The sequence below is a fragment of the Oncorhynchus keta genome, chromosome 14 (genome assembly GCF_023373465.1).
Source record: "Oncorhynchus keta strain PuntledgeMale-10-30-2019 chromosome 14, Oket_V2, whole genome shotgun sequence".
Classification (NCBI taxonomy): domain Eukaryota; kingdom Metazoa; phylum Chordata; class Actinopteri; order Salmoniformes; family Salmonidae; genus Oncorhynchus; species Oncorhynchus keta.
Window position 1 is genome coordinate 66,098,146 of NC_068434.1, and position 27,625 is coordinate 66,125,770.

Below are 27,625 nucleotides of genomic sequence, written 5' to 3' on the forward strand. Positions count from 1 at the left end.
ATATAATCAGCTAACTGACAATATGTCAAAATCCATTCAATGTGTTATTCAAACTGAATATGATTTCCTATCTCTGTTTGTTTTATATTTCAGATAAATGATGACATACATTGGAAACATGACTTTGTGCCTTTTGTTATTTCTGTTGATTATGTGTGGTTCAGTTTGCCATGGTGGGAAGTTGCTGGTCTTTCCCGGGGAGGGAAGTCACTGGGTTAACATGGACATTTTGATCAAGGCGCTTCACTCTCAGGGACACACCATCACAGTGGTACGAACAACAAAAAGTTGGTATATCAAAGAAGAATCGTCCTTCTACAGTTCTATTACAATACCTGTCACTGACGCTATGGATGAGGAATTTGTAAAGCCAATTATGAAGAAAATAATTGATATAGAGAGAGGAACGAGCTCTGTATTAAACTTTATACATTTGCAAATCGAGATGATCTCTGCCAGGTCTAAGTTTCATAAATATGCTAGTGACTTAGCAACTGCTGTATTGAAAGACAAAGATTTAATAAAGACCCTAAAGGAGAACCAATATGACCTGGTGCTTACTGACCCAGCATGGGGAGGAGGTCTATTGGTGGCTCACTATCTTCAGCTACCTCTAGTCTACAATGTACGGTGGGCAATCAGTGGAGAGGGACATTTAACTATTGCACCATCACCAATGTCATACATTCCAATTACTTTATCAGGGCACTCAGACAAAATGACTTTCACAGAGAGAGTAAAGAATATGCTTTTATATTTGCTTTCTGCTGTTCGGGACAGGTTGACTGTCTGGCCACATTACCAGGCTGTTTGTGATGAGTTTTTCCAACCAGGTGTGGACTTCTATGAGTTATTACAAGGAGCTGATCTGTGGCTCATGAGAATTGACTTTGTGTTTGAATTTCCTCGTCCCACCATGCCTAATGTTATCTATATGGCAGGGTTCCAATGTAATCCTGCCAAACCTCTTCCCCAAGAACTGGAGAAGTTTGTTCACAGTTCTGGGGAGCATGGAGTCATTATCATGTCTTTGGGGACTTTCGTTACTGAATTTCCACATGATATAGCTGATGTGATTGCTGCTGCTTTTTCCCAACTGCCTCAGAAGGTAATCTGGAGACACAAAGGAGACAGGCCAGCTACTCTGGGCAACAACACCTTAGTAGTTGACTGGATGCCTCAGAATGATCTGTTAGGACACCCTAAGACAAGGCTGTTTGTAGCTCACGGAGGAACAAATGGGGTTCAAGAGGCTATCTACCATGGAATTCCTGTTGTGGGTATACCTCTGTTTAATGATCAATATGACAACCTCCTTCGTCTGAAAGAGAGAGGAGGAGCAAAGCTTTTATCCATGGCAACAGTAGACAAGAACAATAACTTCCTAGAGGCCTTACAGGAAGTTCTGGATGAGCCGTCCTACAGGATGAACATGCAGAGACTCTCCAGGCTACACCGGGACGTGCCAATGGAACCCCTGGACACTGCCCTCTTCTGGATTGAGTTTGTCATGAGACACAAAGGTGCTGCTCACCTGCGTACAGAGTCCTACAGAATGCCCTGGTACTCCTACCACTCTGTAGATGTTGTCCTGATGTTGTTGGGTGTTGTTTCAGTGGTTATTCTTCTTCTTGTTGCAATAGTCAGATATTTATGCATTAGAAAATGCTTGAAAAGAAAGATTAAAAGTGAATGAGCAGATCCAATTCTCCACATTCTGGTGCACACAAATAGTAGGATATATATGACTTTAAGCTGTTAAATGGAACTTTTAGAGCGACCCAACAAAACTCCTATAGATATGTGAGTTATGGATCTGTCATTCTCATTGAAAGCAAGTCTAAGACGCCGTAGATCTGTTCTATGTGTGCTATCTCTATGCTTCCCATGTTTAAGTATCTTTTTGCTTCTTTTACTTTCAGTTTTGTACACCAGTTTCAAACAGCAGGAAATACAACATTTTTGGTTATGGAAAATATATTTCACAGTGGTTTAGATGATACAATGATTCTCTACACTACACTTGCTTGTTTTGCCACATAGACTGAAATTAGGCAAACGATTACAATTTTGGCAACCAGGAAATGGCAGAGTGAGTTCTGCATAGTACATCTTTAAATCATGAAATTGTATAATGTTGAATTGATGCCAACATAATAAAATGCTTATGTATAATTTAGTGTGGAATATATTTGTTGTAAAGTATTTCCAGATGGTTGTGCATTTTGTGATTCAATTCTACACTGCAAATATTTACTGTAAGTGTTACAATCACAGTGTTAAAGATTTTTTACTCTGTGTAGTATAAAAAAAAATCTAAACCTCATCCATTATTATCATATTTACCATCATGCTCTATTGCAGGTTGATGTTTAGTATTGTTTGTTGCAATATCTGTGTTTTTGCATGTACATTGTTCTTATGCTACAGAAAGATACATATTTTGCCAGCCAGCATAATGTAATTTGCAGGCCTGATGTGGCTTGCGAGCCAAGAATTTCAGACCACAGTGTTAGGGAGAAACTAGGCCATCAAAGAAAGCCCATATGATGTATGTAATGTAATGTATTGTCATAAAGGGTTTAATCTTAATTCAACTATAACACTTAGGCACTCACTTCATGAAGGCTACAGGCCTGGAAGTGAATGAACAAATGCAACAAACTCTGTCACTAACAAACACAGTAATGGGTGGTAACTCAATCATTCCCTCAAAAGGCAGACTGGTAAATATACAATTAAGGCTTTACACCCTACAGTGTTAAAATATAATAAACTTCTAGGGTACAAATATTGTCTGATGGAGTTGACTGTTAACATCTGCTACAGAGTTCACACTTTCTAAACTGTTATTTTAACACCAGTTAAGTTGGACTCATTCATATATACATTCTGATATAATACAATGTACAATCTCTGAGTTCAATGTACACTCGTGAGTTTGCTGTGTACATCTTAAATTGACAACCTTATAGCCTTAAATAATAACATAGCATTTAGAAGATGCTTTTATCCAAAGTCACGTAGAGTCATGCGTGCATAATTATTTTGTATATGAGTGGCCCCAGCTCTCACAAACACATATTGCATATTCCAAACATGTACAAGTTGGTGAAAGTCCACAAACACAGGAACATTGTGGTCACTCAGATTAACTCACTCACTCTCATCAAGGGATTTTATGTTAATGTCACGTTCTGACCTTTATTTCCTTTATTTGTATTTATTTAGTATGGTCAGGGCGTGAGTTGGGTGGGCAGTCTATGTTTGTTTTTCTATGATTTGGGGATTTGTATGTTTCGGCCTAGTATGGTTCTCAATCAGAGGCAGGTGTCATTAGTTGTCTCTGATTGAGAATCATACTTCGGTAGCCTGGGTTGCACTGTTTGTTTGTGGGTGATTGTCTATGCTAGTTGCTTGTGTCAGCACAGGTCTCATTTATAGAGTCACGGTCTTTATTGTTTTTGTGTTCAATGTTTTCTTTAATTAAATATTCACCATGAACACATACCACACCGCATTTTGGTCCTCTGATCCATCTCGCCTCTCCTCTTCAGATGAAGAGGAGGAAGACTGTGACAGAATCATCACATGTTTAGTGAGTCCGCCAGATCAGAGGCAGTAGGCATGACCAGGGATGTTCTCTTAATAATTGTGCGAATTGGACCATTTTCTGCCCTGCTAAGCATATAACGTGTACTTTTGGGTGTCAGGGAAAATGTATGGAGTAAAAAGTACATAATTTTCTTTAGGAATGTAGTGAAGTAAAAGTAAAGGTTCAGATACACCCCAAAAATACTTAAGTAGTACTTTAAAGTATTTTTTACTTAAGTACTTTACACCACTGCATGGCCACATCTATTTGTCAGCGGTGAATGAGGACATAAGGTTGAAGATATTGCTCTGTCCACGTCAGTGCTTCTCTCCTACTATCTACTTGATTTGTTTCTTTAACCTGTCTCCTCCCCTTCATCTACAATGATTGAAGTGGATTTAACAAGTGACATCAACAAGGGATCATAGTTTTCACCTGGATTCACCTGGTCAGTCTATGTCCTGGAAAGAGCAGGTGTTCTTAATGTTTTGTACACTCAGTATATAGTGTAGTGCAATCAAATGTCTCTCATGAGGAGAAAAGGCATTCATGGCGAGCTCCAGCAAAAGTCTTGTCAAATGGATCCGCTTGTAAAAAGAGATGACTCATCCCTCTCTCTCTCTCTCTCTCCTGTTTAGGAATGGTTGGACATGAAGCTACGCTGGGACCCTGATGACTACCTGGGCATCACTAACATCAGAGTCCCCTCGGACTCCATCTGGATCCTAGACATTGTGCTCTATGACAAGTAAGTACTATGCCCAACAGACTGCCAACAGTAGAACAAAAGATGGCACTGATATTGAACTAACACTTTCGGTTCAATATAATCTCCACATTAGGGTTGCAAAGGGAGGGTATATTACCAGTGCTTGACTTGGGCCGTAGCTGTCCGGAACGCCGTACTAACACAACGTACAGCTCCTCTTTAAAAACAAAGTTGCCTTTCGCTGGCCCAGATTCACACACCGAGACAATTTTTTTTGATAAAATCTGAATGAAGGTGGGATCGTCATTGAATAGCAGTGGCGAGTTTCTACTTTGTTCAAGTTTATTTGTCGCTAGTCTCTGAATCTGTGAGTGCCAATATAGGCTGTTCGAGATAGCGCAGATTGAAAAAGTGCTCGGCTGAATGGCATGAATCCTGCTCCAAACTGTCAAATTAGGGTTTGTAAGGTAATGGAAATTAGTTGAATAATTGTTTCGAATGTAATTCAAAAAAGCACACTTAAATATGGTCAATCAATAAAAATAACTACATATCAGCCATCATCGGAATGACCCTTTAGTGCAGGGGTGTCAAAGTCAAATGGACGGAGGGCCAAATAAAAAATTTAGCTACAAGCCGAGGGCCGGACTGTTCGAATGTTCATTGAAAAATTTTTAAATGACGCATATAGTCTAGTGAACCTAATTGAACCTACTGAAAACCTAACAAATATATTCCAATATGATCAGATAAATAAAGCAATATTTTCTTATGGCTCTGTCAGTAATCTTTAATTTTCAACAGACACAAAAGACAAATTTCCTTTATATAAAAATCCCCATAACATGAACATTAAATGAAAGAAACCGGTATTCAAGGCACCATCAGTAGCCTATATTTTCTATTTTAGCAAAAGTGGGCTAAATTTACTTCAAAGAAAAAAACAATAATAGCAATTTTCTATCATCCACTCAACTGAAATATTTTTAAAATATATTTGGATTGAAATACAATAAAATAAAGTGCAAAAATCTATTAATCAAAAACAACACTTTGTTTAAGGAGAAGTAACATGCAGTGAAAACAAATATTAAACTTTAACTTTTAAACTTGAACTGAGTAAAAACTCTAAATATGTGATTGCACAGTAATGTTCACTTGTTTGAGGTTGAGGGTGATACTTGGTGGTGTCCCATCTTTTCCACAAGTTCATCAATGTTCGGGGTAAGGCTCTGAGCTGAGGAAATCCTCAGAATTGAGTGGAGGTGTTCAGCAGTAAGTCGACTTCTGTGTGATGTTTTGTTCAAGTTCATCAAAGAAAACAGTTGTTCACACAGGTATGTGCTGCCAAACATAGACAACGTTTGAGCAGCCTGGATGCGCAGCTGGGGCATTGTGTCGGGAGGAAACGGGCGAACTCCGCAGCACCCACTGCCGCATATTTTGCCCTCAGTGCATCATTGCATTGGAGGTCAATCAACTCCATTTGGAGGTTTGGTGGTGAGCTTTCCACGTCAACAGCAAATGGGTTACCGAGCAGTTCCAACCTGCTTTTTTGTGCTTCAAAGTCAGCAAATCGGCGTCGAAAGTCAGCGGCAAGCATACCTATTTTATCAGCCAACTGTGCGCTCGGGAACGCACTGGTAGAGAGCTTCTCTTTCATGGTCTGGCAGCTGGGAAAGTGGCTCAAATTTTCTTTCCGCATCTGCGTCTCCCACAGAGTCAGTTTGGTTTTAAATGCCTTCACTGTACTGTACATATCAGAGATGACACGATCCCGACCCTGCAGCTGCAAGTTCATTGCATTCAGATGACTCGTAATGTCACACAGAAAAGCCATTTCACACAGAAACATTTCGTCTCGGAGTTGTGTTGTGTCTTTCCCTTTGCTGTCCAAGAACAGACAAATCTCCTCACGAAGCTCGAAACATCTTTGAAGCACCTTTCCCTGGCTTAGCCATCGCACCTCTGTGTGATAAGGCAAATCACCATGCTCCGTTTCTAACTCCGTCAGAAATGCCTTGAACTGGCGGTGATTCAAACCTTTGGCTCTGATAAAGTTAACTGTGCGCGTGATGATGCTCATTACATGCTCCATTTTCAAGGCTTTACCGCACAACGCTTCCTGGTGTATGATACAATGATAAGCTGTCAGCTCACCTGTCGCGTTTTCCTCTTGCATCTTTTCCCGTATCTTCGCCACCAGTCCGCTCCTGTGTCCACACATCGCAGGTGCTCCGTCGGTTGTCAAACCCACGAGTTTTTCCCAAGGCAGCTCCATCTCATTTACACATCTTGACACCTCTTCATACAAATCATGCCCCGTAGTTGTGCCATGCATAGGACGTAAAGCCAAAAACTCCTCTGTCACGCTTAGGCTGGAGTCCACTCCGCGGATGAAAATTGACAACTGGGCAATGTCAGAAATGTCGGTGCTCTCATCCACAGCCAAGGAATATGCAATGAAATCTTTTCCCTTTTTCACAAGCTGCTCTTTTAGATTGATGGACAACTGGTCTACTCTCTCGGCAATGGTGTTTCTGCTCAGACTCACATTTAAAAAGAGTTGCCTTTTTTCTGGGCAAACTTCGTCACAAACTTTAATCATGCAGTTTTTGATGAAATCCCCCTCCGTAAATGGCCGGGCTGATTTAGCGATCTCTTCTGCCAAAATAAAACTGGCCTTGACAGCAGCCTGGCCTTGTGATTTGGCTTTTTGAACAGAGCCTGTCGAGATTTGAGGCCTCGTTTTAATTCCTCTGCCTTTTGTAGCCTTTGTTCCATGTCCATATTCTTGTTTTTGTCCGCGTGTTTCGTTTCATAATGTCGTCTCAGATTATACTCTTTCAGTACCGCCACACTTTCTCCACACAGAAGACACACAGGTTTTCCAGCTACCTCCGTGAACAAATACTCCGACTCCCACCTTGTTTGAAACCCCCGGTTCTCAGTGTCCACCTTCCGTTTTGCCATTTTTGATGGGTATCTGAAAGTTAATTTTACTGTGATGCTGACAACTGCTGTGCCAATAAATATTGAAATGAAGCAGCCTACTGCTCGGTGCGTCACCGTTGCATTGTGGGAAATGTAGTATTGGTGCGTGTAAAAGATCTGCGGGCTGCCGGCTTGCTGCGGTCTGCGGGCCGGTTCTAATAATAAATCAAGATCATCCCAGGGGCCGTAAAAACCTTCTCGCGGGCCGGATGTGGCCCGCGGGCCTTGACTCTGACATATGTGCTTTAGTGCATGTCTGTGGTGTTGCGTGTGTGTCAATGTGGTGTTGCGTGTGTGTCAGTGTGGTGTTGCGTGTGTGCCAGTGTGGTGTTGCGTGTGTGGTGTTGCGTGTGTGCCAGTGTGGGGTTGCGTGTGTGCCAGTGTGGGGTTGCGTGTGTGCCAGTGTGGGGTTGCGTGTGTGCCAGTGTGGGGTTGCGTGTGTGCCAGTGTGGGGTTGCCAGAGGAGAGAGCGACATTCCAGCAGCAGGTATTCCATAATGACAGACAGACTAACTAGATCACCAATTCAAAATATAACTTGCAGAAGTTATCTCGCTAGTTAACTAACGTATAGTTAACTAAGCATTCATTTCGTTGTTGCTGTAGAGCCTATCTGCAATGTTAAACAACTGGTATTCCCCCCTATTAAACAGTAGACATGTAATTGCGACAACGTAAAAATATTCTAAGAAATTGACAAATACATTTTTGTGCATAGATCTCCCTCAAAACATAAATATTTCTGCCTTATATATAAACACGTCTAGTTAATACCTTGCTTTGAAAAAGCCTACCATAACCATTTGTTGAATGAGAGAATCATTTTTATGGAGACAAAAGTATTTGGTTGTAATGTTGAAAAAGCCAAGCCTGCACACCCTGCTCTCCAGATAGAATTGACCACATGTTGACAACATGTGACTAACAGTCCATCTCTATCTGGGGGGCTAAGTGCCTTGATCAAGGGCACAACAGCAGGAGAAAGATGTGGTAGGTCTACATGGAATCAGACACGTCATCTTTCCAGTGTCAATAATGCTTACTTTTTCATGTGGGCTGTAATAATAGTAATGAATTATTTTTAGTTAAAGGTCATACAGAAGTAATGGAAAATGAGTTTAATCCACTAACAGTGAATAATCAGAGGTCTCTATAACATAATCTCTAATGTACCGACTTGGAAAAATACAGCTCCTACACTACTTCCATCCCAAGTCAAGCACTGCATAATACTGGAAACTTTCTAAATTTACCAGTAAACTACCAGAATTTTGGTATGTTTCATGGATTTTATGTAATCTATTAGAAGACATCTATTGGCCCTTTTGGGTACTTCAGATTATCACAGGTGTCTGTAACAATCTCTGGCCCTCTGTGGCTGTTTTCACACAGGAAGCCCAATTCTGATCTTTTTTCTACTAATTGGTCTTTTGATCAATCACATTGATCAACTGATTGTTCAAAAGACCAATTAATTAAAACAATCAGAATTGTGTAAATGCAGTCTTAGTGGCCTCATCACAGAAAATATCTTAATTTAATAAGATGATTTAAAAACCTAAATATATACATTTTTTACATTACATTTAAGTCATTTAGCAGACGCTCTTATCCAGAGCGACTTACAAATTGGTGCATTCACCTTATGACATCCAGTGGAACAGCCACTTTACAATAGTGCATCTAAATCTTTTAAGGGGGGTGAGAAGGATTACTTTATCCTATCCTAGGTATTCCTTAAAGAGGTGGGGTTTCAGGTGTCTCCGGAAGGTGGTGATTGACTCCGCTGTCCTGGCGTCGTGAGGGAGTTTGTTCCACCATTGGGGGCCAGAGCAGCGAACAGTTTTGACTGGGCTGAGCGGGAACTGTACTTCCTCAGTGGTAGGGAGGCGAGCAGGCCAGAGGTGGATGAACGCAGTGCCCTTGTTTGGGCGTAGGGCCTGATCAGAGCCTGGAGGTACTGAGGTGCTGTTCCCCTCACAGCTCCGTAGGCAAGCACCATGGTCTTGTAGCGGATGCGAGCTTCAACTGGAAGCCAGTGGAGAGAGCGGAGGAGCGGGGTGACGTGAGAGAACTTGGGAAGGTTGAACACCAGACGGGCTGCGGCGTTCTGGATGAGTTGTAGGGGTTTAATGGCACAGGCAGGGAGCCCAGCCAACAGCGAGTTGCAGTAATCCAGACGGGAGATGACAAGTGCCTGGATTAGGACCTGCGCCGCTTCCTGTGTGAGGCAGGGTCGTACTCTGCGGATATAAATATAAGAAATATAAACCATCAACTTAGTGAATACCATTGGTGTTTAATATGAGGGTTTCAACATTTTTTACTATGTCAGTATGTGTTTGTTGTCAGTGTTTTGGCGTCAAACTGGTGGCAGTTGTGTTGCAGAGTTAATTGAAAAGAATGTTTTTGTTGATTAAATGCTTTTTAATTAATGAGGTTATTTTCTCTTGAACCGTATTGTCTATCTACTAGAAACTCCTGGACAATATGGACACAGATATAATACATTAATACTATATATTCATTATTTTTTTAAATACGTTTTTCAAGTATAAATTATGAAAGTTACGATAGATTGCCATAGATGGTCTGTTAAATACCAAAATGGAAGATTCCAGTAACTTTGGGAAATTACCGGTAGCTTTGCAATCCTACACAGCATAGATGATATTTTGAACAGCACAAATACAATTAATCCAACACATGAAGAAAAGCCAGATTCAACCCCGTAGAAGATAAACAGATATTAACCCTTTCCTCTAACAGCGCCGATGGACGTTTTGAGGGCTCTGTCATCTGGTCCTTCTGTGGCTCAGTTGGTAGAGCATGGCGCTTGTAACGCCAGGGTAGTGGGTTCGATTCCCGGGACCACCCATACGTAGAATGTATGCACACATGACTGTAAGTCGCTTTGGATAAAAGCGTCAGCTAAATGGCATATATATATTATACCAAGGCTGTTGTCAAGTATGATGGCACCATCATCTGGACACAGCCCGCTAACTACAAGTCAGCCTGCATCATCGATGTCACCTTCTTCCCCTTTGACCTGCAGAACTGCTCCATGAAGTTTGGCTCCTGGACCTATGATGGCTCACAGGTTGAAGCCTACACAGCATTGTGAAACAGTCTACAGTATAGTAATGACCATATAGTCTTTAATTGATGTCAGAAATATGTTAATCTCTTGTTTATACTTTGGGGAGTTGAAAGGAAGATACGTCTGTTGATGTTTCATCTTTTCTAACCTTGTATTCATTCAATAGGTTGACATCCTCCTGGAGGACTTCCATGTAGATAAGAGGGACTACTTTGACAATGGTGAATGGGAGATAGTGAAAGCGACAGGCAGCCGTGGTCTGAGGATGGACGGTCCCTGCCACTTCCCCTTCATCACCTACTCCTTCATCATCCGTAGACTGCCGCTCTTCTACACCCTCTTCCTCATTATCCCCTGTATCGGCCTTTCCTTCCTCACCATCCTGGTCTTCTACCTGCCCTCCAACGGCGGGGAGAAGATCTCCCTGTGCACCTCTGTGCTGGTGTCCCTCACCGTCTTCCTCCTCGTGATCGAGGAGATAATTCCGTCCTCCTCCAAGGTCATCCCTCTTATCGGGGGAGTACCTGGTGTTCACCATGATCTTTGTCACGCTCTCAATTGTCATCACCGTCTTCGCTATCAACATCCACCACCGCTCCTCATCCACGCACCAAGGCATGGCGCCATGGGTGCGCCGTATCTTCCTGCACAGGCTGCCTAAGCTGCTGTGTATGCGCAGCCACGTGGACCGCTATGCTACCCCAGGCGGGGCCAGGGAAGGACTGACAGGGAGAGAGTGGGCAAGACTGGCAAGAAGAGAAGGGGTAGTAGGGGCCATTATGAAGGGTTCTTCACCAGAGTCCACCTCTCATCTCTCCTCTAGGAATAACCTGCAGGCTGCTTTGGACTCTATCCGCTACATCACCATGCATGTGGTCAAGGAGAACGAGGTCAGAGAGGTAAGATCCCATTGAGTTACAGAGAATCAGTCTGCCCCTCAGTATCAATGACAAAGTTGGCATGAGAGAATATTGTGTTTGTTTGTTATGACTTGAACACCATTCAAAATCAATTCTATAGTGCTGAAATTAGGTTTTTGAAGTCTTACTGTAATTCTCTCTATATATTCATCATCTCCATACTGTATATTTGTCTCCATCCTCTGATTGTCACATGCAACTGCACCTCTGAGTGCAAAGCCCTCCCAGCCTGTGTCAACGAGGTCATGTGTTGGTGTCTGAAGGGCGTTTTGGTCTCTCTCTCCAGGTGGTGCAGGACTGGAAGTTTGTGGCTCAAGTTCTGGATCGTGTGTTCCTGTGGACCTTCCTCCTGGTCTCAGTACTGGGCTCTGCTCTGCTCTTCATCCCTGTCATCTACAAATGGGCAAACATCATCGTCCCCAACCATGCAGGCGGCAGCGGATAAGACTAAACTGAGACTAAGTGCGCTGAGCACAATAATTTCAGAGACACTACAGTCAGTGCAGATAAAGAGACACTTACTCACGTGGGTGTGGGAGACCAGTTATAATTGCAATGGATTCTAGTTCCATCATGATTTTTGATTTGTGTAAATTAATGAGCGATTGTCTCTATCTGTTTATAGATTAAATTAACAATCAATTGTTTTATATTCTGAAAGGAGGATACCTCCCTATAGGCATATCTCACAAAGTAAAGTATAACAATGAATACAATTCTCCAGGTTACTGTCTTTCTTGCCTCTGAAAAACAGGCTTCTCACAGTTAAGGAGACATGATTATGGAAGGCTGGCCACATGAGACTAGCTAATAGTTAACAGGTGTTAATTCATAACTTTTAATCCACCCCTTTGTTAATAAGTGTACAGTATCCTTTACCATTAACATTTATATATATGACCCATTACCTTTTATGTTTAAGTCAACATTGACCTTGTAACGGCTTTCCTCCTCTTTGTCTGAGGAGGAGTAGCAAGGATCGGACCAATACGCAGCGTGGTAAGTGTCCATGACATTTTAATAATCACTGAACACGACAAAATACAAAAATAACAAAGTGAATGAAAACGGAAACAACAAAACAGGAAACAATCACCCACAAAACACAGGTGGGAAAAGGCTACCTAAGTATGGTTCTCAATAAGAGAAAACCAATGACACCTGCCTCTGATTGAGAACCATACCAGGCCAAACACAAAAACACAACATAGAAAAACGAACATAGACAACCCACCCAACTCACGCCCTGACCATACTAAAACAAGGACATAACAACAAAACTAAGGTCAGAATGTGACAAACCTTTTATACCCTTTTATATACACTACCCTTTATATTACCCTTACATTACACTTTTCTATTTTATTAACTCTAGGTTGGTAAAATACAAAATAAAATAAAAACATTTTTAACAGTGGCTACATTCTCAGAAAAGCAGTGTTACATAACAAGATCAAGAAAGAGTTTAATTATAATCCACTTGAACAAGCTTCACTGAAGAATTCAGCTGTGAGTGCTCTTGTATGAGCAAAAACTACTGTTTTAATGTAACTACTTTCCAGCTTCTAAGACCATCTCTTTGCATTACAGAGGTGTCTTGAGATGATATTTTAAGTCTGTGAGTCTGTTAGAAACTGGGGGACATAGTTGGGGACTTAAGTCAGTCTGAGTCCACCTGATACAAAAACAAGAGTTGTTGTTTTTGATTCTGTTCATCTCGCCTTCTGATTTCACCTCTCATTCAGATGAAAGATGGCAAGCCATAATGGAAGCATAAACTCATACCTTCTCATATCTTTACTGGTTGTTTCTTGGAGAACCTACGATGGTGGGAAAATTGTACTATTTCCTTTAGAAGGTAGCCACTGGGTGAACATGGACATTCTGATCAAGGCTCTTCACTCTCAGGGACACACCGTCACAGTGGTACGGACAGCTACAGTTGGTATATTAAAGAAGGGTCTCTACATTACAGTTTTATTACAATACCTGTCACTGATGATGTGGAATATGAGGAATTTGTAAAGCCAATCGTGAAGAAAGTAATTGATATAGAGAGAGGAAAGAGCTCTGCATTAAACTTTATACATTTTCAAATCGAGATGTTCTCTGCAATGTCTAAGGTTCATGGACTGGAATGTGACACGGCAACTGCTGTATTGAAAGACAAGGATTTAATGAAGACCCTAAAGGAGAGCCAGTATGACCTGTTGTTTACTGACCCAGCATGGGGGACTGGTATTTTGGTGGCTTACTATCTTCAGGAACCTCTAGTCTACAATGTACAGTGGGTAAACTGTGGAGAGGGACGTTAAGGGCCATTGCACCATCCCCATGTCTTATATTCCAATGACTGGATCAGGGCTCTCACGCAAAATGATCTTCACAGAGAGAGTAAAGAATGTGCTTTTCCATTTGCTTTGGGAAGCTCACGACAGATTTTTATTCAGCCACATTACCAAAATGTTTGTAATGGGTTCTTCCAACCAGGTGTGGACTTCTATGAGTTATTACAGGGAGCTGGTCATTGGCTCATGAGAGTTGACTTTGTGTTCGAGTTCCCTCGTCCCGTCATGACTAATTTTATCTATAGAGGGTTCCAATTTATGGGAGGGTTCCAATTCTCCCAATCGTGTGGGGTAGAAAAAGCATGAGGTAGTTCTATATGGGTGTCACGTTCTGTCCATCGTTCGTATGTGTTTTTCTTGTTTTAGTGTTGGTCAGGACGTGAGCTGGGTGGGCATTCTATGTTGTGTGTCTGGTTTGTCTATTTCTATGTTTGGCCTGATATGGTTCTCAATCAGAGGCAGGTGTTAGTCATTGTCTCTGTTTGGGAACCATATTTAGGTAGCCTGTTTTGTGTGTGATTGTTCCTGTCTCTGTGTTTGCACCAGATAGGACTGTTTAGGTTTTCACTTTTCTTGTTTTGTATAGTCTGTTCGTGTATAGTCGTCTTTATTAAAAACATGAATAACCACCACGCTGCATTTTGGTCCACCTCTCTTTCACCAGAAGAAAACCCTTACAATGGGTAACTCTGAGGGCTTCCTTGAAATGTTTGGACGAGAAAATATTGTTGTTTGACATTGTGAAATGTGTCTGCAATGTTAAACAGTATTTAAATGTGTAATTTTATGCATCCAAATTATAATCGTGTTCACTCACTGAGTTTTGAGTAACCATCACTATGACTTTTAGAAGTGGAAAGGAAATCATAAACGCAGTACTTTGACCTTAACTTAACCCTTATAAACCAACGTGCCACACAAAAGCCTAAGTTAATTGCACATTTTACACGTGGCTTCCATACACATAATATGAAGATCATCTGGTAAGTAATATTGCACTGCATCTTACCTCCAGACTGAATCAGCTAATAATAATTATGTTAAGTTAACGTTCATCAACAAGGATGAAATGTATTGTGAGATATGGTTCACATACTGAATCAAATGTGAATCTAAATGAAGAATAAAGTTTCATATTCATTGTCTCAAACTCTCAAAACCCTAATGGGAATTAATATGGCACTATTGAGAACAGCTTTCATGGTCTTTCATGATTTGTATCAAATCAAATTGTATTAATTGGTCGCATATGGATATTGAGCAGATATTATCGCAGGTGTAGCAAAATGCTTGTACATAAATGAGATATATATATATAATCAGCTAACTGACAATATGTCAAAATCCATTCAATGTGTTATTCAAACTGAATATGATTTCCTATCTCTGTTTGTTTTATATTTCAGATAAATGATGACATACATTGGAAACATGACTTTGTGCCTTTTGTTATTTCTGTTGATTATGTGTGGTTCAGTTTGCCATGGTGGGAAGTTGCTGGTCTTTCCCGGGGAGGGAAGTCACTGGGTTAACATGGACATTTTGATCAAGGCGCTTCACTCTCAGGGACACACCATCACAGTGGTACGAACAACAAAAAGTTGGTATATCAAAGAAGAATCGTCCTTCTACAGTTCTATTACAATACCTGTCACTGACGCTATGGATGAGGAATTTGTAAAGCCAATTATGAAGAAAATAATTGATATAGAGAGAGGAACGAGCTCTGTATTAAACTTTATACATTTGCAAATCGAGATGATCTCTGCCAGGTCTAAGTTTCATAAATATGCTAGTGACTTAGCAACTGCTGTATTGAAAGACAAAGATTTAATAAAGACCCTAAAGGAGAACCAATATGACCTGGTGCTTACTGACCCAGCATGGGGAGGAGGTCTATTGGTGGCTCACTATCTTCAGCTACCTCTAGTCTACAATGTACGGTGGGCAATCAGTGGAGAGGGACATTTAACTATTGCACCATCACCAATGTCATACATTCCAATTACTTTATCAGGGCACTCAGACAAAATGACTTTCACAGAGAGAGTAAAGAATATGCTTTTATATTTGCTTTCTGCTGTTCGGGACAGGTTGACTGTCTGGCCACATTACCAGGCTGTTTGTGATGAGTTTTTCCAACCAGGTGTGGACTTCTATGAGTTATTACAAGGAGCTGATCTGTGGCTCATGAGAATTGACTTTGTGTTTGAATTTCCTCGTCCCACCATGCCTAATGTTATCTATATGGCAGGGTTCCAATGTAATCCTGCCAAACCTCTTCCCCAAGAACTGGAGAAGTTTGTTCACAGTTCTGGGGAGCATGGAGTCATTATCATGTCTTTGGGGACTTTCGTTACTGAATTTCCACATGATATAGCTGATGTGATTGCTGCTGCTTTTTCCCAACTGCCTCAGAAGGTAATCTGGAGACACAAAGGAGACAGGCCAGCTACTCTGGGCAACAACACCTTAGTAGTTGACTGGATGCCTCAGAATGATCTGTTAGGACACCCTAAGACAAGGCTGTTTGTAGCTCACGGAGGAACAAATGGGGTTCAAGAGGCTATCTACCATGGAATTCCTGTTGTGGGTATACCTCTGTTTAATGATCAATATGACAACCTCCTTCGTCTGAAAGAGAGAGGAGGAGCAAAGCTTTTATCCATGGCAACAGTAGACAAGAACAATAACTTCCTAGAGGCCTTACAGGAAGTTCTGGATGAGCCGTCCTACAGGATGAACATGCAGAGACTCTCCAGGCTACACCGGGACGTGCCAATGGAACCCCTGGACACTGCCCTCTTCTGGATTGAGTTTGTCATGAGACACAAAGGTGCTGCTCACCTGCGTACAGAGTCCTACAGAATGCCCTGGTACTCCTACCACTCTGTAGATGTTGTCCTGATGTTGTTGGGTGTTGTTTCAGTGGTTATTCTTCTTCTTGTTGCAATAGTCAGATATTTATGCATTAGAAAATGCTTGAAAAGAAAGATTAAAAGTGAATGAGCAGATCCAATTCTCCACATTCTGGTGCACACAAATAGTAGGATATATATGACTTAAAGCTGTTATATGGAACAATACCCAACAAAACTCCTATAGATATGCGAGTTATGGATCTGTCATTCTCATTGAAAGCAAGTCTAAGATGCCGTAGATCTGTTCTATGTGTGCTATCTCTATGCTTCCCATGTTTAAGTATCTTTTTGCTTCTTTTACTTTCGATTTTGTACACCAGTTTCAAACAGCAGGAAATACAACATTTTTGGTCATGGAAAATATATTTCACAGTGGTTTAGATGATACAATGATTCTCTACACTACACTTGCTTGTTTTGCCACATAGACTGAAATTAGGCAAACGATTACAATTTTGGCAACCAGGAAATGGCAGAGTGAGTTCTGCATAGTACATCTTTAAATCATGAAATTGTATAATGTTAAATTGATGCCAACATAATAAAATGCTTATGTATAATTTAGTGTGGAATATATTTGTTGTCAAGTATTTCCAGATGGTTGTGCATTTTGTGATTCAATTCTACACTGCAAATATTTACTGTAAGTGTTACAATCACAGTGTTAAAGATTTTTTACTCTGTGTAGTATAAAAAAAAATCTAAACCTCATCCATTATTATCATATTTACCATCATGCTCTATTGCAGGTTGATGTTTAGTATTGTTTGTTGCAATATCTGTGTTTTTGCATGTACATTGATCTTATGCTACAGAAAGATACATACTTTGCCAGCCAGCATAATGTAATTTGCAGGCCTGATGTGGCTTGCGAGCCAAGAATTTCAGACCACAGTGTTAGGGAGAAACTAGGCCATCAAAGAAAGCCCATATGATGTATGTAATGTAATGTATTGTCATAAAGGGTTTAATCTTAATTAAACTATAACACTTAGGCACTCACTTCATGAAGGCTACAGGCCTGGAAGTGAATGAACAAATGCAACAAACTCTGTCACTAACAAACACAGTAATGGGTGGTAACTCAATCATTCCCTCAAAAGGCAGACTGGTAAATATACAATTAAGGCTTTACACCCTACAGTGTTAAAATATAATAAACTTCTAGGGTACAAATATTGTCTGATGGAGTTGACTGTTAACATCTGCTACAGAGTTCACACTTTCTAAACTGTTATTTTAACACCAGTTAAGTTGGACTCATATATATACATTCTGATATAATACAATGTACAATCTCTGAGTTCAATGTACACTCGTGAGTTTGCTGTGTACATCTTAAATTGACAACCTTATAGCCTTAAATAATAACATAGCATTTAGAAGATGCTTTTATCCAAAGTCACGTAGAGTCATGCGTGCATAATTATTTTGTATATGAGTGGCCCCAGCTCTCACAAACACATATTGCATATTCCAAACATGTACAAGTTGGTGAAAGTCCACAAACACAGGAACATTGTGGTCACTCAGATTAACTCACTCACTCTCATCAAGGGATTTTATGTTAATGTCACGTTCTGACCTTTATTTCCTTTATTTGTATTTATTTAGTATGGTCAGGGCGTGAGTTGGGTGGGCAGTCTATGTTTGTTTTTCTATGATTTGGGGATTTGTATGTTTCGGCCTAGTATGGTTCTCAATCAGAGGCAGGTGTCATTAGTTGTCTCTGATTGAGAATCATACTTCGGTAGCCTGGGTTGCACTGTTTGTTTGTGGGTGATTGTCTATGCTAGTTGCTTGTGTCAGCACAGGTCTCATTTATAGAGTCACGGTCTTTATTGTTTTTGTGTTCAATGTTTTCTTTAATTAAATATTCACCATGAACACATACCACACCGCATTTTGGTCCTCTGATCCATCTCGCCTCTCCTCTTCAGATGAAGAGGAGGAAGACTGTGACAGAATCATCACATGTTTAGTGAGTCCGCCAGATCAGAGGCAGTAGGGATGACCAGGGATGTTCTCTTAATAATTGTGCGAATTGGACCATTTTCTGCCCTGCTAAGCATATAACGTGTACTTTTGGGTGTCAGGGAAAATGTATGGAGTAAAAGTACATCATTTTCTTTAGGAATGTAGTGAAGTAAAAGTAAAGGTTCAGATACACCCCAAAAATACTTAAGTAGTACTTTAAAGTATTTTTTACTTAAGTACTTTACACCACTGCATGGCCACATCTATTTGTCAGCGGTGAATGAGGACATAAGGTTGAAGATATTGCTCTGTCCACGTCAGTGCTTCTCTCCTACTATCTACTTGATTTGTTTCTTTAACCTGTCTCCTCCCCTTCATCTACAATGATTGAAGTGGATTTAACAAGTGACATCAACAAGGGATCATAGTTTTCACCTGGATTCACCTGGTCAGTCTATGTCCTGGAAAGAGCAGGTGTTCTTAATGTTTTGTACACTCAGTATATAGTGTAGTGCAATAAAATGTCTCTCATGAGGAGAAAAGGCATTCATGGCGAGCTCCAGCAAAAGTCTTGTCAAATGGATCCGCTTGTAAAAAGAGATGACTCATCCCTCTCTCTCTCTCTCTCCTGTTTAGGAATGGTTGGACATGAAGCTACGCTGGGACCCTGATGACTACCTGGGCATCACTAACATCAGAGTCCCCTCGGACTCCATCTGGATCCCAGACATTGTGCTCTATGACAAGTAAGTACTATGCCCAACAGACTGCCAACAGTAGAACAAAAGATGGCACTGATATTGAACTAACACTTTCGGTTCAATATAATCTCCACATTAGGGTTGCAAAGGGAGGGTATATTACCAGTGCTTGACTTGGGCCGTAGCTGTCCGGAACGCCGTACTAACACAACGTACAGCTCCTCTTTAAAAACAAAGTTGCCTTTCGCTGGCCCAGATTCACACACCGAGACAATTTTTTTGATAAAATCTGAATGAAGGTGGGATCGTCATTGAATAGCAATGGCGAGTTTCTACTTTGTTCAAGTTTATTTGTCGCTAGTCTCTGAATCTGTGAGTGCCAATATAGGCTGTTCGAGATAGCGCAGATTGAAAAAGTGCTCGGCTGAATGGCATGAATCCTGCTCCAAACTGTCAAATTAGGGTTTGTAAGGTAATGGAAATTAGTTGAATAATTGTTTCGAATGTAATTCAAAAAAGCACACTTAAATATGGTCAATCAATAAAAATAACTACATATCAGCCATCATCGGAATGACCCTTTAGTGCAGGGGTGTCAAAGTCAAATGGACGGAGGGCCAAATAAAAAATTTAGCTACAAGCCGAGGGCCGGACTGTTCGAATGTTCATTGAAAAATTTTTAAATGACGCATATAGTCTAGTGAACCTAATTGAACCTACTGAAAACCTAACAAATATATTCCAATATGATCAGATAAATAAAGCAATATTTTCTTATGGCTCTGTCAGTAATCTTTAATTTTCAACAGACACAAAAGACAAATTTCCTTTATATAAAAATCCCCATAACATGAACATTAAATGAAAGAAACCGGTATTCAAGGCACCATCAGTAGCCTATATTTTCTATTTTAGCAAAAGTGGGCTAAATTTACTTCAAAGAAAAAAACAATAATAGCAATTTTCTATCATCCACTCAACTGAAATATTTTTAAAATATATTTGGATTGAAATACAATAAAATAAAGTGCAAAAATCTATTAATCAAAAACAACACTTTGTTTAAGGAGAAGTAACATGCAGTGAAAACAAATATTAAACTTTAACTTTTAAACTTGAACTGAGTAAAAACTCTAAATATGTGATTGCACAGTAATGTTCACTTGTTTGAGGTTGAGGGTGATACTTGGTGGTGTCCCATCTTTTCCACAAGTTCATCAATGTTCGGGGTAAGGCTCTGAGCTGAGGAAATCCTCAGAATTGAGTGGAGGTGTTCAGCAGTAAGTCGACTTCTGTGTGATGTTTTGTTCAAGTTCATCAAAGAAAACAGTTGTTCACACAGGTATGTGCTGCCAAACATAGACAACGTTTGAGCAGCCTGGATGCGCAGCTGGGGCATTGTGTCGGGAGGAAACGGGCGAACTCCGCAGCACCCACTGCCGCATATTTTGCCCTCAGTGCATCATTGCATTGGAGGTCAATCAACTCCATTTGGAGGTTTGGTGGTGAGCTTTCCACGTCAACAGCAAATGGGTTACCGAGCAGTTCCAACCTGCTTTTTTGTGCTTCAAAGTCAGCAAATCGGCGTCGAAAGTCAGCGGCAAGCATACCTATTTTATCAGCCAACTGTGCGCTCGGGAACGCACTGGTAGAGAGCTTCTCTTTCATGGTCTGGCAGCTGGGAAAGTGGCTCAAATTTTCTTTCCGCATCTGCGTCTCCCACAGAGTCAGTTTGGTTTTAAATGCCTTCACTGTACTGTACATATCAGAGATGACACGATCCCGACCCTGCAGCTGCAAGTTCATTGCATTCAGATGACTCGTAATGTCACACAGAAAAGCCATTTCACACAGAAACATTTCGTCTCGGAGTTGTGTTGTGTCTTTCCCTTTGCTGTCCAAGAACAGACAAATCTCCTCACGAAGCTCGAAACATCTTTGAAGCACCTTTCCCTGGCTTAGCCATCGCACCTCTGTGTGATAAGGCAAATCACCATGCTCCGTTTCTAACTCCGTCAGAAATGCCTTGAACTGGCGGTGATTCAAACCTTTGGCTCTGATAAAGTTAACTGTGCGCGTGATGATGCTCATTACATGCTCCATTTTCAAGGCTTTACCGCACAACGCTTCCTGGTGTATGATACAATGATAAGCTGTCAGCTCACCTGTCGCGTTTTCCTCTTGCATCTTTTCCCGTATCTTCGCCACCAGTCCGCTCCTGTGTCCACACATCGCAGGTGCTCCGTCGGTTGTCAAACCCACGAGTTTTTCCCAAGGCAGCTCCATCTCATTTACACATCTTGACACCTCTTCATACAAATCATGCCCCGTAGTTGTGCCATGCATAGGACGTAAAGCCAAAAACTCCTCTGTCACGCTTAGGCTGGAGTCCACTCCGCGGATGAAAATTGACAACTGGGCAATGTCAGAAATGTCGGTGCTCTCATCCACAGCCAAGGAATATGCAATGAAATCTTTTCCCTTTTTCACAAGCTGCTCTTTTAGATTGATGGACAACTGGTCTACTCTCTCGGCAATGGTGTTTCTGCTCAGACTCACATTTAAAAAGAGTTGCCTTTTTTCTGGGCAAACTTCGTCACAAACTTTAATCATGCAGTTTTTGATGAAATCCCCCTCCGTAAATGGCCGGGCTGATTTAGCGATCTCTTCTGCCAAAATAAAACTGGCCTTGACAGCAGCCTGGCCTTGTGATTTGGCTTTTTTGAACAGAGCCTGTCGAGATTTGAGGCCTCGTTTTAATTCCTCTGCCTTTTGTAGCCTTTGTTCCATGTCCATATTCTTGTTTTTGTCCGCGTGTTTCGTTTCATAATGTCGTCTCAGATTATACTCTTTCAGTACCGCCACACTTTCTCCACACAGAAGACACACAGGTTTTCCAGCTACCTCCGTGAACAAATACTCCGACTCCCACCTTGTTTGAAACCCCCGGTTCTCAGTGTCCACCTTCCGTTTTGCCATTTTTGATGGGTATCTGAAAGTTAATTTTACTGTGATGCTGACAACTGCTGTGCCAATAAATATTGAAATGAAGCAGCCTACTGCTCGGTGCGTCACCGTTGCATTGTGGGAAATGTAGTATTGGTGCGTGTAAAAGATCTGCGGGCTGCCGGCTTGCTGCGGTCTGCGGGCCGGTTCTAATAATAAATCAAGATCATCCCAGGGGCCGTAAAAAACCTTCTCGCGGGCCGGATGTGGCCCGCGGGCCTTGACTCTGACATATGTGCTTTAGTGCATGTCTGTGGTGTTGCGTGTGTGTCAATGTGGTGTTGCGTGTGTGTCAGTGTGGTGTTGCGTGTGTGCCAGTGTGGTGTTGCGTGTGTGGTGTTGCGTGTGTGCCAGTGTGGGGTTGCGTGTGTGCCAGTGTGGGGTTGCGTGTGTGCCAGTGTGGGGTTGCGTGTGTGCCAGTGTGGGGTTGCGTGTGTGCCAGTGTGGGGTTGCCAGAGGAGAGAGCGCGACATTCCAGCAGCAGGTATTCCATAATGACAGACAGACTAACTAGATCACCAATTCAAAATATAACTTGCAGAAGTTATCTCGCTAGTTAACTAACGTATAGTTAACTAAGCATTCATTTCGTTGTTGCTGTAGAGCCTATCTGCAATGTTAAACAACTGGTATTCCCCCCTATTAAACAGTAGACATGTAATTGCGACAACGTAAAAATATTCTAAGAAATTGACAAATACATTTTTGTGCATAGATCTCCCTCAAAACATAAATATTTCTGCCTTATATATAAACACGTCTAGTTAATACCTTGCTTTGAAAAAGCCTACCATAACCATTTGTTGAATGAGAGAATCATTTTTATGGAGACAAAAGTATTTGGTTGTAATGTTGAAAAAGCCAAGCCTGCACACCCTGCTCTCCAGATAGAATTGACCACATGTTGACAACATGTGACTAACAGTCCATCTCTATCTGGGGGGCTAAGTGCCTTGATCAAGGGCACAACAGCAGGAGAAAGATGTGGTAGGTCTACATGGAATCAGACACGTCATCTTTCCAGTGTCAATAATGCTTACTTTTTCATGTGGGCTGTAATAATAGTAATGAATTATTTTTAGTTAAAGGTCATACAGAAGTAATGGAAAATGAGTTTAATCCACTAACAGTGAATAATCAGAGGTCTCTATAACATAATCTCTAATGTACCGACTTGGAAAAATACAGCTCCTACACTACTTCCATCCCAAGTCAAGCACTGCATAATACTGGAAACTTTCTAAATTTACCAGTAAACTACCAGAATTTTGGTATGTTTCATGGATTTTATGTAATCTATTAGAAGACATCTATTGGCCCTTTTGGGTACTTCAGATTATCACAGGTGTCTGTAACAATCTCTGGCCCTCTGTGGCTGTTTTCACACAGGAAGCCCAATTCTGATCTTTTTTCTACTAATTGGTCTTTTGATCAATCACATTGATCAACTGATTGTTCAAAAGACCAATTAATTAAAACAATCAGAATTGTGTAAATGCAGTCTTAGTGGCCTCATCACAGAAAATATCTTAATTTAATAAGATGATTTAAAAACCTAAATATATACATTTTTTACATTACATTTAAGTCATTTAGCAGACGCTCTTATCCAGAGCGACTTACAAATTGGTGCATTCACCTTATGACATCCAGTGGAACAGCCACTTTACAATAGTGCATCTAAATCTTTTAAGGGGGGTGAGAAGGATTACTTTATCCTATCCTAGGTATTCCTTAAAGAGGTGGGGTTTCAGGTGTCTCCGGAAGGTGGTGATTGACTCCGCTGTCCTGGCGTCGTGAGGGAGTTTGTTCCACCATTGGGGGGCCAGAGCAGCGAACAGTTTTGACTGGGCTGAGCGGGAACTGTACTTCCTCAGTGGTAGGGAGGCGAGCAGGCCAGAGGTGGATGAACGCAGTGCCCTTGTTTGGGCGTAGGGCCTGATCAGAGCCTGGAGGTACTGAGGTGCCGTTCCCCTCACAGCTCCGTAGGCAAGCACCATGGTCTTGTAGCGGATGCGAGCTTCAACTGGAAGCCAGTGGAGAGAGCGGAGGAGCGGGGTGACGTGAGAGAACTTGGGAAGGTTGAACACCAGACGGGCTGCGGCGTTCTGGATGAGTTGTAGGGGTTTAATGGCACAGGCAGGGAGCCCAGCCAACAGCGAGTTGCAGTAATCCAGACGGGAGATGACAAGTGCCTGGATTAGGACCTGCGCCGCTTCCTGTGTGAGGCAGGGTCGTACTCTGCGGATATAAATATAAGAAATATAAACCATCAACTTAGTGAATACCATTGGTGTTTAATATGAGGGTTTCAACATTTTTTACTATGTCAGTATGTGTTTGTTGTCAGTGTTTTGGCGTCAAACTGGTGGCAGTTGTGTTGCAGAGTTAATTGAAAAGAATGTTTTTGTTGATTAAATGCTTTTTTAATTAATGAGGTTATTTTCTCTTGAACCGTATTGTCTATCTACTAGAAACTCCTGGACAATATGGACACAGATATAATACATTAATACTATATATTCATTATTTTTTTTAAATACGTTTTTCAAGTATAAATTATGAAAGTTACGATAGATTGCCATAGATGGTCTGTTAAATACCAAAATGGAAGATTCCAGTAACTTTGGGAAATTACCGGTAGCTTTGCAATCCTACACAGCATAGATGATATTTTGAACAGCACAAATACAATTAATCCAACACATGAAGAAAAGCCAGATTCAACCCCGTAGAAGATAAACAGATATTAACCCTTTCCTCTAACAGCGCCGATGGACGTTTTGATCTGGGTCCTTCTGTGGCTCAGTTGGTAGAGCATGGCGCTTTAACGCCAGGGTAGTGGGTTCGATTCCCGGGCTCTGAATGTATGCACACATGACTGTAAGCTGTTGGATAAAAGCGTCAGCTAAATGGCATATATATATTATACCAAGGCTGTTGTCATGATGGCACCATCATCTGGACACAGCCCGCTAACTACAAGTCAGCCTGCATCATCGATGTCACCTTCTTCCCCTTTGACCTGCAGAACTGCTCCATGAAGTTTGGCTCCTGGACCTATGATGGCTCACAGGTTGAAGCCTACACAGCATTGTGAAACAGTCTACAGTATAGTAATGACCATATAGTCTTTAATTGATGTCAGAAATATGTTAATCTCTTGTTTATACTTTGGGGAGTTGAAAGGAAGATACGTCTGTTGATGTTTCATCTTTTCTAACCTTGTATTCATTCAATAGGTTGACATCCTCCTGGAGGACTTCCATGTAGATAAGAGGGACTACTTTGACAATGGTGAATGGGAGATAGTGAAAGCGACAGGCAGCCGTGGTCTGAGGATGGACGGTCCCTGCCACTTCCCCTTCATCACCTACTCCTTCATCATCCGTAGACTGCCGCTCTTCTACACCCTCTTCCTCATTATCCCCTGTATCGGCCTTTCCTTCCTCACCATCCTGGTCTTCTACCTGCCCTCCAACGGCGGGGAGAAGATCTCCCTGTGCACCTCTGTGCTGGTGTCCCTCACCGTCTTCCTCCTCGTGATCGAGGAGATAATTCCGTCCTCCTCCAAGGTCATCCCTCTTATCGGGGAGTACCTGGTGTTCACCATGATCTTTGTCACGCTCTCAATTGTCATCACCGTCTTCGCTATCAACATCCACCACCGCTCCTCATCCACGCACCAAGGCATGGCGCCATGGGTGCGCCGTATCTTCCTGCACAGGCTGCCTAAGCTGCTGTGTATGCGCAGCCACGTGGACCGCTATGCTACCCCAGGCGGGGCCAGGGAAGGACTGACAGGGAGAGAGTGGGCAAGACTGGCAAGAAGAGAAGGGGTAGTAGGGGCCATTATGAAGGGTTCTTCACCAGAGTCCACCTCTCATCTCTCCTCTAGGAATAACCTGCAGGCTGCTTTGGACTCTATCCGCTACATCACCATGCATGTGGTCAAGGAGAACGAGGTCAGAGAGGTAAGATCCCATTGAGTTACAGAGAATCAGTCTGCCCCTCAGTATCAATGACAAAGTTGGCATGAGAGAATATTGTGTTTGTTTGTTATGACTTGAACACCATTCAAAATCAATTCTATAGTGCTGAAATTAGGTTTTTGAAGTCTTACTGTAATTCTCTCTATATATTCATCATCTCCATACTGTATATTTGTCTCCATCCTCTGATTGTCACATGCAACTGCACCTCTGAGTGCAAAGCCCTCCCAGCCTGTGTCAACGAGGTCATGTGTTGGTGTCTGAAGGGCGTTTTGGTCTCTCTCTCCAGGTGGTGCAGGACTGGAAGTTTGTGGCTCAAGTTCTGGATCGTGTGTTCCTGTGGACCTTCCTCCTGGTCTCAGTACTGGGCTCTGCTCTGCTCTTCATCCCTGTCATCTACAAATGGGCAAACATCATCGTCCCCAACCATGCAGGCGGCAGCGGATAAGACTAAACTGAGACTAAGTGCGCTGAGCACAATAATTTCAGAGACACTACAGTCAGTGCAGATAAAGAGACACTTACTCACGTGGGTGTGGGAGACCAGTTATAATTGCAATGGATTCTAGTTCCATCATGATTTTTGATTTGTGTAAATTAATGAGCGATTGTCTCTATCTGTTTATAGATTAAATTAACAATCAATTGTTTTATATTCTGAAAGGAGGATACCTCCCTATAGGCATATCTCACAAAGTAAAGTATAACAATGAATACAATTCTCCAGGTTACTGTCTTTCTTGCCTCTGAAAAACAGGCTTCTCACAGTTAAGGAGACATGATTATGGAAGGCTGGCCACATGAGACTAGCTAATAGTTAACAGGTGTTAATTCATAACTTTTAATCCACCCCTTTGTTAATAAGTGTACAGTATCCTTTACCATTAACATTTATATATATGACCCATTACCTTTTATGTTTAAGTCAACATTGACCTTGTAACGGCTTTCCTCCTCTTTGTCTGAGGAGGAGTAGCAAGGATCGGACCAATACGCAGCGTGGTAAGTGTCCATGACATTTTAATAATCACTGAACACGACAAAATACAAAAATAACAAAGTGAATGAAAACGGAAACAACAAAACAGGAAACAATCACCCACAAAACACAGGTGGGAAAAGGCTACCTAAGTATGGTTCTCAATAAGAGAAACCAATGACACCTGCCTCTGATTGAGAACCATACCAGGCCAAACACAAAAACACAACATAGAAAAACGAACATAGACAACCCACCCAACTCACGCCCTGACCATACTAAAACAAAGACATAACAACAAAACTAAGGTCAGAATGTGACAAACCTTTTATACCCTTTTATATACACTACCCTTTATATTACCCTTACATTACACTTTT

General features: G+C 41.5%; 3 protein-coding genes and 1 pseudogene across 3 annotated transcripts; all 4 read left to right on the forward strand.

The window, feature by feature from the left end:
- The first annotated feature begins 100 nt into the window (after nt 1-100).
- LOC127907338 (UDP-glucuronosyltransferase 2A1-like) lies at nt 101-2,453 on the forward strand. Its single transcript, XM_052462166.1, has one exon. The coding sequence runs from the start codon at nt 101-103 to the stop codon at nt 1,694-1,696; it is 1,596 nt and encodes a 531-aa protein (XP_052318126.1). The 3' UTR covers nt 1,697-2,453.
- A 1,684-nt stretch (nt 2,454-4,137) lies between these two features.
- Nucleotides 4,138-12,028, forward strand: LOC127907340 (neuronal acetylcholine receptor subunit alpha-5-like; annotated as a pseudogene).
- Nucleotides 12,029-15,082: 3,054 nt separating this feature from the next.
- Nucleotides 15,083-16,942, forward strand: LOC127907337 (UDP-glucuronosyltransferase 2A1-like). Its single transcript, XM_052462165.1, has one exon. The coding sequence runs from the start codon at nt 15,083-15,085 to the stop codon at nt 16,676-16,678; it is 1,596 nt and encodes a 531-aa protein (XP_052318125.1). The 3' UTR covers nt 16,679-16,942.
- Nucleotides 16,943-25,225: 8,283 nt separating this feature from the next.
- Nucleotides 25,226-26,976, forward strand: LOC127907339 (neuronal acetylcholine receptor subunit alpha-5-like). Its single transcript, XM_052462167.1, has 3 exons — nt 25,226-25,350; nt 25,517-26,248; nt 26,556-26,976. Exons 1-3 carry the CDS (start codon nt 25,315-25,317, stop codon nt 26,712-26,714), a joined length of 927 nt encoding a protein of 308 aa, XP_052318127.1. The 5' UTR covers nt 25,226-25,314; the 3' UTR covers nt 26,715-26,976.
- Nucleotides 26,977-27,625: the final 649 nt, after the last annotated feature.